Source organism: Antechinus flavipes, chromosome 4 (assembly GCF_016432865.1).
Source record: "Antechinus flavipes isolate AdamAnt ecotype Samford, QLD, Australia chromosome 4, AdamAnt_v2, whole genome shotgun sequence".
Classification (NCBI taxonomy): Eukaryota; Metazoa; Chordata; class Mammalia; order Dasyuromorphia; family Dasyuridae; genus Antechinus; species Antechinus flavipes.
In genome coordinates this window covers 122,607,953-122,621,047 of record NC_067401.1, presented here as the reverse complement: position 1 = coordinate 122,621,047, position 13,095 = coordinate 122,607,953, and the positions used below count along the sequence as shown (strand labels likewise).

Sequence of the window (13,095 nt, the reverse complement as noted above, 5' to 3'; positions counted from 1 at the left end):
GAAACAAAATTAAAAGGGAAGTACAAAGTAAGGAAAAATCTTTATAGCCAGTGTTTCTAATAAAGGTCTCGTTTCTAAAATATATAAAGAACAGTGTCAAATTTATACTACAAGTCATTCCCCAATTAAAATTGGACAAAGGATGTGAACAATTTTTAGATAATGAAATTAAAGCCATCTTTAGTTATATGAAAAAATACTTTAAATCACTATTAATTAGAGAAATGCAAATTAGAACAACTCTAAGTTACCATCTCACATCTCTTAAATTGACTAAGATGACAGCAAAAGATAATTATAAAATATTAGAAATAATGTGGGAAAATTGAGTCACTAATTCCTTGTTGGTGAAATTATGAAATGATCCAACCATTCTGGAGAGCAATTTGGAACTATGCCCAAAGGACTATAAAACTGTATCCCAAGGAAATCATAAAGGAGAGAAAAAGACCCACTTGTGCAAAAATGTTTGTAGCAACTCTTTTTATGGTAGCAAAGAATTGGAAATGAATAGATGTCCATTAATTGGAGAATCGCTGAATAAATTGTGATATATGAAGATAATGGAATATTATTGTTCTACAAAAAATGATGAACAAATTAATTTAAGAAAGGTCTGGAAAGATTTACATGAACTGATGATGAACTAGAAGAACCAGGAATACATTGTACACAATACAGCAAGAATGTGTGATAGCCAATTATGAAAGACTTGGTTTTTCTCAGTTCAGTGATCTAAAGCATTCCCAATATACTTTGGACAGAAAAATGCTATCTGCATCAGAAAAAGAACTAAGGAGACTGAATGTAAATCAACACATGCTATGTTCTCTTCTTTTTTCTATTTTTTTTCTCTCCCATGGCTTTTCCCTTTTGCTCTGATTTTTCCCTCCCACAGATCTCTATTGATTCATAAAACAATGTGTATTAAACTAAATACATTTACTAGAAAAAATATTAGTAATCATGTAAATTTTTCCCACTTTTTCCTTTCCTCCTCTCTCCCCAGAGATGGCTACTATTAGATACAATTAGGTTTATATACATATATACACACATACATGTGTATGTGTATATATATATATATATATATAGTAAAATTATTTATAAATATTTCTGTTTATCAGTTTTTTTCTAAATAAAGAGAGCATCTTCATATATTTTATAGCTAATTTGGGTATTTATAATAATCAAAATGACATTCACTCAAAGTCATTCTTAAAACAATATTATTGTTACTGTGTACATCATTCTCTTGATTCTGCTCATTTTATTCTTTATTATTTCATGCAAGTATTTCAAAGGTTTTTCTAAAAAAAAAATCCTGATCATTAATTCTTATAGCACAGTAGTATGCCATCACAATCATATGCTGTTATCTAATTGATGAGCATCCCTCCAGTTTCCAATTCTTTTCCATGGTTTTATAAAATTGTGGCCCTGGTTATAGAAGGGTTATGGAGGAACAGGAATATTGAAGTGAAGATCCTTTTTGGCTCTCCTTACTCCTTAGATACTCCTTAGAGACAAAACAAAAACAAATATATTTGTATATCCCAAGCACTGAATTGGGTTTAATTAGACATTGCAGTTTGGGACTCACTGCTCAGTGTCAGAGACTGGATTAAGGTCCTTAATTAGAACTGCTTCTTTTAAGCCCAGAGACACTTTGCTTTCTCTTCTGTGTATCTATTATTTGCCCAAGTCTCTAGAAACTTGGAAAAGCTCCCGAGGAGAATAATAAGGAGGACTCTTATCCTGCTAGTGGAATAGAAATGAGTTGTTCTGAAACAAATTAAGGTTTCCCAGACCATTAGCAGGTTTAGAGAAGTATGATTCATCATTAACATAAATGTAAATAAACCATTGAAATGGAAGGAAATCAGCAGAGACTTTCTTTTTTCTGGGAGCTGCAGAGGATTATTTAAGGGGATAAAAGCTGTGAGTGTAGAAATCTAATTTATAAGAAAGTGTCAATTTTTCTTGAATTGGCTTCCTTTTAGGACTATTATGTATAAACCTAGCAATAAGATTTCTCTAAGTAATTGCTAAGTCACCATTATAAATGAAACACATAGTAATATTTTTTAATGGTTTAATTAAGAATAAGTGTATTTTACTTCACCTGAAATAATGTCTTTTGTTTGTTTTGAAGGCAATTACAGTTATTAAGTGACTTGAATATGATCATAGGACTAATAAGTATCTGATGCTGAGTTTGAACTCAGGTCCTCTTGACTCCAGGACTATTGTTTTATCCAGTGTGCCATCTAACTACTTTTGTTGATTTTTTTTAATGTGTTACTTTTGTGACAGATATTATTGTGCATAACATAGCCAGTACTGGCTATATGACTCAGCAAGTCACTTAATTAATGCTTTTGAATCTAGGCTTTCCTAACTCCCACTTTTGCTCTCTAGCCATTACTCTGTCTTGCTTCTCTTAAATTTACTTAATCTCTGTTCCATGCAAGTCTCTAAGATTATAAGTGAAAGAGATTGCTGACCTTTACATTTGTAAAGGGTATTTTCTCATCATGCTCTTCCTTAGATCAATTCAATCACAGGGCTTGCCTCTATCTCCAAGTTTAAAATTATGAGCACCTAGAGAAAGCTGTGGGTTTTTAGTTGGCATGGTGGATAGAGTACAGGAGCTTGGGATCAAAAAGACTCATTTTCCTGAGATCAAATCTGGCTTCAGATACTTACTAGCTATGGACCCTAGGCAAATCACATAACACTATTTGCCTCAGTTTCCTCATCTGTAAAAGCTAGAGAAGGAAAAAGGAAAACCATTCCACTACTCTTCCAAGAAAACCCCAAATGGGGTACATGACTAAAAATTTATTAAATAAAGGGGAAAACACTATCCTATATATTTTTTATTTGGGCCCCTAAACAACCTTGTGAAGTACATAGTATATTATCTCTATTTAGCAGATGAAGAAACTGAGACTCAAGACATGATTATGAAGTATCTACTATGTACTTTAAAGTATTACTTGTTAGACTGCTGCAAATACAAAGATGAAGGTAAAAAAAATCATTTCTGTCCCCAAGGAACTTATTTTCCACTTACTTTGAACTGAAAAATATATAAGATTCCATGGAATTTCAGCCACAAGAGCCTCAAGTCTCTAATGAGCTCCTTCTATAGTTTTAGAGCTCTTGTACCATTCATACCTAGGATAGTGAAATCTGATGCCAGCTATCAGGATGCAAGTTTTGACCTATGTATGTCTTAAGGGAAATTTGAAATTTATTTCTTATTTTTCATGCTGGTTGGAAACCTGACTGGAAACAAGTGCAGTATACTGTTTTAACTTTAATTTAATAGCTGTGTGACTGTAGGCAAATCACTTAATCCTGATTACTTTCCTGAAACTGCCTATGTCTCCCCCCCCCCCCCCCAAAGAAAAAGAGATATAGCCTATAAAATCCTTATTTCATAGTCATTCACTTATGATGTGGTCCCAGGCCATGCCCATTTTTTTTTTTTTGGCCTTGATTGCCTCAGAGTGAATGTAAATAGTGATTTTTATTTTGGCCAGAAATCCTTAGAGTTTTCCCCTCCAATATCGATTCTTTTATAAATACATACATACATATATGTGTGTATGCAATACACAATACACATCTATCTATCTATCTATCTATCTATCTATCTATCTATCTGTCTGTCTGTCTGTCTATGTATCTAACTATTTAAAATCTATCAATTTTAAAAGGCTATTCTTTGCCTCATTTCTTTCCTACTGAAGGGGGTGGCAAAGAGAGGGGCTACCTCACTACTAAAGGCTTTACTTAGTTGTTTTAGGCCAAGTTCTCTCATTGCACTTAGGTTCATCTCCTGTCATCCTAATCTATATCTAGCCACTTGACCCAGATGGCTTTGGAGGAGAAAATGAGGCTGATGACCTTTAACAGCTCTTCTTCATTCAAATCCAGTTCACTTGCATGTCATATCATCACCTTTCTGATATTATGGTCTTTTTTGAGAATGATAAACAATAAATGAATGCAAGAAAAAAATAGAAGCATCAAAGTGGCAAATTTGATAACCCACTATACTTGAAGTCAGAAGGACCTGAGTTAAAAACTTCCCTTAGATACTTATGTGCAGTTCTATATATGTCATTTAATGACTATCAGCCTCTATCTCCTCCTCTACAAAATAAAATTAAGAATAGTATCCAGCTCACAAAATTGTTATAAGAACCAAATGAGATAATCTGTGCAATGTGCCTTTAAAACCCTAAATTGCTATGCTCATGCTAGTTATTATTTATCTTCCTAGGCAGGTCAAAACAAGTTAGAGGGGATTAGAACTTTTGGGAAGTACTTATTTGTTGATAATTGGAAGAGAGAGAAATAGCAAAGCCCCCTGTGAGTCATGTATTCTTCATATCTTCTCAACACCAAAAATTCCCTTTTGGGATTTGAGTGCATTTATTTTTTCCTGTTTGCATCTACTCTTCCAATTATCTGCTTCCAACATACTTTCATATTGTGAAGACTGTGTTTGAGTACTTTGTGGGTATTAAAGTCAGGCAACAAGCAAGGAGCCAGGCATTGTGCTAAGTGCGGGAGGAAAAAATATAAGCAAAAAGAAAGTCCCTATCCTCAAGGAGCTTGCATTCTAATGGGGAACGCAATCTATGAAAAGAAACTGTACCAAAAATGGTGGTGAAGTGGGGGAAGCTAGAGGGTGAAGTAATTGAGAGTAATGCATGGTTTTAAATCTGAAAAATCTGCCCAGAGTGGAATGAAGGTTGGCCAACCACTTTGGGCTCCTCCCCAAAATGAACCCAGGGAAGAATTCAACAATGAATGAAGGAAAAGAGAGCTGTATATTCCAGGGTTAGCTTGAAGCTGAGGCAAGGTGTTGAAATCTATAAATTTAGAGACATAACAAGGAGATATTAAATGTTAAAGTGAATATTGTTCTCCTTTTAAGAACATACTTGTTGGAGCAGAGGTCTTTGAAGAATAAAAATATCTTTTAAATAGCAAAAATTTCAAAGATTTCCATTTCTTCTCTCCTCCTCCCCATTAATTATACAATTAGTCTCCATCGATTAAAGAAATATAGTGACAAATGCTGAGTGAGCAGATGGTTTCCCTGACCCCTCACAAGAAATCTGAGGGGTGTGTGTATGTGTGTGTGTGTGTGTGTGTGTGTGTGTGTGTGTGTGTATGTGTGTGTATGTGTGTGTGTGCTGGTGGGGAGTGATCAGAACCCCGAAGGTTGGGAGCCATTGCTCTAAAGAGCTTTTCATATGACTTGGTGGTATAATTGAAACTCTTGTGAATTTTATAGCCTATTGTGGTGAGCTTTTTCTTCTCAAAATGCAGCCAGGTGATAAAAGTTCAGATCTTTTATTATCTCCAATATAGCCCAGTTAGCTTAGAAGCCTATCTCTCTGCTTGGTTCCAAGAGCTCTCTCCGAATGTCGCCAAATCCAAAGGTCTGGTCCTTCAGCCTCTGCCTCTGCTTTCTTCAGCCTCCAGCCAGCTCCAGTCTTCATGTCATTCCGGTGAAATCTCGACTTGTAGCTTCTTCACTCTCAAGAACTTCCTTGGCCCATTGAAGTTCTATTTATGCTCCTTCAAGAGAAAGGGATTATGGGTTTTCTCCCATAGTGCTCTCTGGCCCAACGAGCTTTAAGGGAGGTGTGAACTCATTGAACTCCAATGAGTAAAGGTGTGAACTCAAGCCTTGTATTAATTAGTTCTACTTAGTACCTTGTTTCAGGTTCTGCCCAAAACATCTTCTTGTAAGATTAGATCAACTCTAATTAGTTAGCAGTTAGTAAGGATTCCAACAGCCTATGATACATGTATATGTTTATTTATCAATATATTGCTCTAGACTTACATGCATGCATATAAACACAAACACACAATACACATGCAGATATGTATGTGTACATACTTATACACATATGTGTGCCCATGTATACACATATGTCTAAATTCTTAAGTATTTTCCTGTATATATATCTGTCTCTTGATTGAATTTATATAATTATAGGGAGGGACTATATGTCTTAAGAAGTTGTTTGCCAGGCAGATTAAAAGATAGATTTGCATTTTGGAAACTCTTAGCTCAAATCCTGCCTAAGACACTAACCAACTGCAGGTCCTGGTCTGTTTGCTAAATCTTTTAAATTCTCAGTTTTCTCATAGATTAAATGGTGATAATAGTAATACCTCTTTTACAAGGGTCTTGTGAAGATTAAACAAAATGAATCACATCAAATACTAAGTAAAACTTTAATTTTGGGGGGGAAAGGTGACATCAGAGCTGTGATTCATATGGGGAGCTCTCAATCCATCAATAAATCAAAAAGCAAATATTTATTAAATGCCTATGTTCCAAGCAGTGTCTTAGACACTGTTTTCCAAATAAAATGAAAGAAACAAGCCCTATTCCCAAGAAATTTACATTCTAACTGGGAAATTAATTAAGTATTTCTCCTATCAATAAAGATCAATCAAATAATTGATAAAAATCCATTAAAATCAATCATTAGCTTAGATTTGAGGGAACATACACCCTAGATTCATGGAGAAAATGTTCTTAGCTATTATTCTTACTACTTTATTTCTAGAAATTCATGCTCATTTGAGCTAATTTCATCTTCTTGACTATTGAACTATATGTTCATAGGGCTTAAGTAGTATAATTTTATATGTAAAGGTCCAGAGAGTACCCTGACTCTAGGGTATACTATACATTCCCTTATGTGGCATAACCTGTGATTGCAAGGTTGAGAAGATAGTTCAGAGCAAGGATACTACATTTGAATTTAAGGGCCTTTTGTAATAATTCTGAGATACCATAGGAGTCCACTATCTGCATACTGATAATTACTTCACTAGTCCAAACCCCTCATTAAAAAAAAATTATGAAACGGGGACTTCAAGAAGGAATTGACTTATCCTAAGCTTCAAAGCTATTTGATGCAATCCAGGTCTTTTGCTCCCATTTATCCTGCCTTCTTATTGAAGAGTTCAATTACAGTGTTTCCCCCTATCTCATCCACTGTCACTATCTTCAAACAACATGGTCTAATAATATGTGCTTTTGCATGGAGATTAGGCTTCCGTTTGTTAGAAGTATGACCCCATGAAACTACCAGCAAGGAAGAAACTGGGAACTGTAGGATATTGAATAGACAATATAATATTCTGGACAATGACTCAGGACTAACATATTGACAGAGACAGCCCATAAAACACCATGGCTAAATATAGGAATCTTGAAGACTCTTTTTCTTTTTTTTTCTTTTTTCTTTTTCAGAATACCTAGGTCATACAGTGGATAGAGCTTTGGGATTGGAATCAGGAAACCTTGAGTTCAAATCTGGCTTTAGATACAGCTGTGTGATTCTGGAAAAGTCACAACCTTTATTTGCCTTGTCAACTGTACAATGAAGATAATAATAGAACTTACCTTCCAGATTGTTCTGAGAATTAAATGAGAATATATGTAAAGTGTTTTAGTTCAGTGCCTGGCACATAGTAAGCTAAATAAATGCTAGCTGTTTCTCCCCGTCTTAGATAATAAGCAATTTTATGGCAGGAATTGTCTTTTCCTTTTTTTGGATCCCCATCATGATCCCCAGCACTTACAATAATGGTTGGCACATAGTAGGCACTTAAAGTTTATTGATTGATATATTGATTGTTGCCTCAAAGCCTATAAAATATTGAAACTTGATCTCTCAATAATAAAATTAGTTTTTGAGATTTGAAGTCAATATTTTGGACTTCCATGCCAAAAAGTAAAGCTATAAATCCAGAGAAATTGATGTAGAATGATGAGGTTTGAAGTAATGTAAAATAAAGTTGTGGCCTCATCTGCTTCACATTTGCCTGTAATGATTTTCCTTCTGGTTACTTCCTAGCCATTTAGGAGGCTATTTCATTGGGCTGTGAAGCTAGAGTGAGTTCTTTTTTCCCTAGTCTGAATGTTCTGTGACCATTCACAGGCCTGGTTATTGGCATAGAGGACCTGACCTGATCTGTTTCTGATGATTGCCCCTCCTTAGTCACCCTGGAAGCAATGTTCCTTTCCCAGCCACTGCTTTTGAGGGATCACTTTAATAGATTTAGTCTGGATATCAGATCAATACTATAACTCAAACTTCTGAACTCAAGTGATCTAACAGCCTCAGCCTCTCCAGTATCAGAGATCATAGTTGTGTGGCATCATGCCTGGCAGGAGGCATTCTGATAGTGGTAGTCTACTTATTTATTTTGTTTATTTTTTAACAGCAAACAGGACTTTTTGAGTATAAAGCCTTTGGTGATTTCAAGAATTGCCCTCCAGCTCTGTGTGCAGATGTCTATATGGATTTAGGATATAGAAAACAATGGGACTCCTATGTTAAAGGTGAGTGGAATATTCAGTTTACTTTATTTTTTTATTTCATTTATTTATTTATTTATTTTTAAAATAACTTTTTATCGACAGAACCCACGCCAGGGTAATTTTTTACAACATTATCCCTTGCACTCTCTTCTGTTCCGATTTTTCCCTTCTCTCCCTCCACCCCCTCCCCCAGATGGCAAGCAGTCCTTTATATGTTAAATAGGTTACAGTATATCCTAGATACAATATATATGTGCAGAACCGAACAGTTCTCTTGTTGAACAGGGAGAATTGGATTCAGAAGGTGTAAATAACCCGGGAAGAAAAACAAAAATGCAAGCAGTTTATATTCATTTGCCAGTGTCCTTTCTTTGGGTGTAGCTGCTTTCAGTTTATTTTAAAACTACTCCAAATATAGTTACTCTCAATTACCCATATTAATGGAAGCAAGATTTTCTGTATATAATCCACGATGGCAGATCAATCCAAGAACTATTTATGTTTGTCCAGGGAATATAATATATTTGATTTTTTTTGTATAATTATATTTGATTTTTAAAAACAGTATTTTTGTGAACTGATCCAACCATTCTGGAGAATAATTTGGTGCTTTGCCCAAAGGGCTATAAAATTGCATATCCTTCAATCCAGCAGTGTCTCTACTGGGTCTCTATCTCAAAGAGATCATAAAAAAGAGAAGAACTCACATGTGCAAAAATGTTTGTAGCATCCCTTTTTGTAGTGGCAAGGAACTGGAAACTGAGTGAATGCCCATCAGTTGGAGAATGGCAACAAATTATTATATGTCAATTTAATAGAATATAATTCTCTAAGAAATGATGAGCAGGCTGATTTCAGAAAAGCCTGGAAAGACTTACTTGAACTGATGCTAAGTGAAGTGAGTAGACCCAAGAGAATATTGTATACAACAACAAGATTATATGATCAACTGTGATGGACTTGACTCTTTTCAACAATGAGGTAATTCGAGGCAATTCCAATAGCCTAGTGATGGAAAGAGTCATCTGCATCCAGAGAGAGGATTATGGAAACTGAATGTAGATCATAACATAGTATTTTTATCTTTTTGTTCTTGTTTGTTTGCTTGTTTTTTTTTCTCATTTTTTCTTCCTTTTGATCTGATTTTTCTTGCACAGCATGATAAATGTGGAAATATGTTTAGAAGAATTGCAAATGTTTAACCTATATTGGAAAGGGGAAGAAAATTTTAGAATACAGTATTTTGCAAGGGCAGATGTTGAAAATTATCTTTGCATGTATTTTGAAAATTAAAAAGCTATTATTGTTAAGAAATAGTATTTTATTTTTTAAATGCATGCAAAGATTGTTTTCAACCTTCACCTTTGCAAAACCTCATGTTTCAGATTTTCCTCCCTCTGCCCCCCCATACCCTAGATAGCAAGTAATCTAATATAGGTTAAATATGTACAATTCTTCTAAATATATTTCCATATTTGTCATGGTGTGCAAGAAAAATCAGATCAAAAGGAAAAAAGCCATGGGAAAGAAATAAACAACAACAACAAAAAGGTGAAAATACTTTGATCCACAGTCAGCCTCCATAGTTCTCTTTGTGGATGGCTTTTTTCATCACAAATCTATTGGAATTGCCTTGAATCACCTCCTTATTGAAAAGAACCAAATTCATTATAATTGATCAGTAGATTTGATTTTTGAGAGGTGAGATATACTGTAGATTTATCTTTGTTTGCCTCAAATTTATATTAAAAAATGCCTATGTCATCTCTGAGGGCATTATTACTGATTATTAAGGTATAGGAAGAGAGAGGAAAGAATAGTAGGAGCTAGAGAGGGAAAAGGAATATCTCATGCTATAATCTGTATTTAAAAATTCCTTTGGAAAACTTGCATGTATTGAGTTCAATTCAATAAACATTTTTTAACTCCTTCAAGGTCTGGAACTGGGAACTGAAAGACAAAAGAAAACAGAACAAGTTCCCACATTCATAATTCCTCTTCTCTTTTCCTTGATCTTTTTTCCCTTTTTTCCTTTTCCTCCCTTTCCTTTTCTTAAAAAAAAACTTATGGATATATGTATGCCTCCTTTTATGTATTTTTGGTATGAGATGAATTAAATTTTAGGACCTCTGGGTAGTTTCCTACATAAAGGAAAGCCATAGTGAAGCTTCCTATAAACCAAGTAGGTTTCCCTCTGATTCATATTCCCAAATCTGGATTTTCATGTGGCAAATTTGCTAAAGAGAGAGGGAATACTTGTACATTGTCCATATTCCTGACTGAAGGTCCTTTCATTTGCTTGATATTGTCCTAGAGTGAGCATTGTATTGTTCATTGTTTTGTAAGCATATAGGTGAATCTTCACCAATGATTAAAGAGTCAAAGGTATGATGCTTATAAGGGCTCTGTTCCATGATTTATGTGTTTCTAAACATGGTGAGGTTTGAAAGTATGATCTTGTTTTATGGCTCTCTGGCTGTAAAAGTTACTATGAGATGGGGTAATGATTTTGAAACATTAGATCAGATAAACTGATCTGCTAATATAATAGCTCAGAGGCACATTATTTCTACCATTTAAATCATGTTATTTAGGAACTCTTAAATTTTTTTCCCCCTCAAATTCTTGAACTGGAGATGAGATGGACTGAAAGATACCTTTCACTAGGTCACCATTTAAGACTTGCAAATTGTTGTCTTTTCTCTCCCTTCCTCCATACTTCCTTCCTTCCCTATGTTCATTCTCTCTCTCTCTCTCTCTCTCTCTCTCTCTCTCTCTCTCTCTCTCTCCCTCCCTCCCCTTTTTTTCTCTCTCCCTCCCTCCCTCTCTCTCTTCCTCCTTCTTTCCCTTCTTCCCTCCCTTCCTTCCTCCCTCCATCTCTCATTCTCTCTCTTCCCTCCTGTCTCTGTCTCTCTTTCTCTTCTCTCTCCTTTTTTCCTTCTTCTATCTTTCTGTGTTTTGCATGCAGACACATTTAAAAAAGAAAATAGTAAAGAAACTTGGAGATAAATTGGAATTATGAAAACTTGGACTCAAATCTCACATCAGATACTATGTGCCGTAGTTTTCCCATCTGTCAAATGAGAGGATTGGACTGGATGATCTTCCTAGTGTAATTTTAAGTTCCTTTCCAGACTTATTACAATTAATACAATTATCAGCAAACACTTACTATATGTCTTGATTTGTATTAAATGTAGAGGATCCTTTATAATCTAAATGTGTAGTCCTGTGATTTTATGAAGCTACTTTTATCTGTGATCTCAGTAAGGTGAGTATTCCCTCTATCAGAGCACATTTCACTTATCTCAACCCTTTCATCTAGAATGACTCTTGTTCATGTCCTTCCACATATTTCCACAGAATATATAGGCTATATAGATAGCCCTGGCTATCTATCTCCTATCTTTCATTTTTTCTGAACAGCTAGGTTATCACCCCCCTCCCTTTTCTAGTCAGAATCTTTGATAAAGCCTTTTGTACAAATACTTTTTGGTAATAAATGTCTATAACATGTCTGTATCCAATGCCCATTGGGTCATCTGCAATTTCAATCCTTTTTTATTTTATTGTTTTTTTCCCATATGAGGCCAGCTCCTAGTTTTAGTTATTTAGTGATTTTCATTTTTTTAAATTTCCAATTTGTTGTTTAATTATAGATTTCCTAGTTTTTTTTTAATTGCACATCCAATTCATTGTTCTACTCTTTATCTATTTTATTTATGTAAGTATTTAGAATTATAAATTTCTCCCAAAGTACTGTTTTGGCTGCATCTCACAGATTTTGGTATGTTGTATCATTGTTATTATTCTCCTTAATGAAATTATTGATTGTTTCTATGATTTATTCCTTGAGCCACTCATTCTTTAGAATCAGATTATTTCATTTTCAATAAAGTTTACTCTGCATTTCAAAAATTCAGACCATTCACATTTACAGTTTGATTACCTCTATCCTATTCCCCACTCATGCATCATTTCTTTTCTCCTTTCTATCTCTCTTTTCTCTCCTTTCTCTCTCTTATTTTACAATATTCTTTCTCAAAAGTCTGTTTTCTTTCTGGCCACTGCCTCCCTTGATTTTCCTTCCCATTCTATTATCTTACATGCTACTCTCTTATCCCCTTTCTCTCCTACATCTTCTTTATTCAATTTAATTTTTATTGCATTATGATCTGAAAAGGATGCATTTAATATTTCTGCTTTTTCTGCATTTGTTTGTGAGGTTTTAAAGTTCTAATACACAATCAATTTTTGTGAAGGTGTCATCTGCAGTTGAGAAAAAAAGTTTCTCCTTTTTATTTCTGTTCAATTTTCACCAAAAATCCATCATATCTGACTTTTCTAAAATTCTATTCCATCTACTTCTTTTATTTATTTATTTATTGTTAGATTTATTCAATACTGAGAGGTGAAAGTTGAGATCCTCTACTAGTAAAGTTTTGTTGACTATTGTTATCTATTCCCTTCCATAATATATTTAACTTTTCCTTTAAGATTTGGATGTTATTTTATTCAGTACATATATGTTTGTTATTGATATTACTTCATTAGTTAATTAGGTCTATTTTCTTTTTGTAGGTCATGATTGCTTCCCTCCCCCCCCCCTTTTTTTTTTTTTTACCTGAGCTGAGACATGATTGATTTTGCTCTATCTCCTTATTTTTACTCTATGGGTGTCTCTGTTTCAAGAGGGTTTCTTGTAAATAATGTAT

General features: G+C 34.3%; 1 protein-coding gene across 1 annotated transcript in view; it reads left to right on the top strand.

Annotated features, from left to right (window-relative positions):
• Window positions 1-13,095, top strand: part of PCTP (phosphatidylcholine transfer protein) — a 48,090-nt gene that overhangs the window by 14,386 nt on the left and 20,609 nt on the right. Inside the window, exon 2 of the mRNA XM_051994244.1 lies at window positions 8,284-8,401. Within this exon, the coding sequence (XP_051850204.1) occupies window positions 8,284-8,401 (118 nt within the window). The remainder of the gene's footprint in view (window positions 1-8,283; window positions 8,402-13,095) is intronic.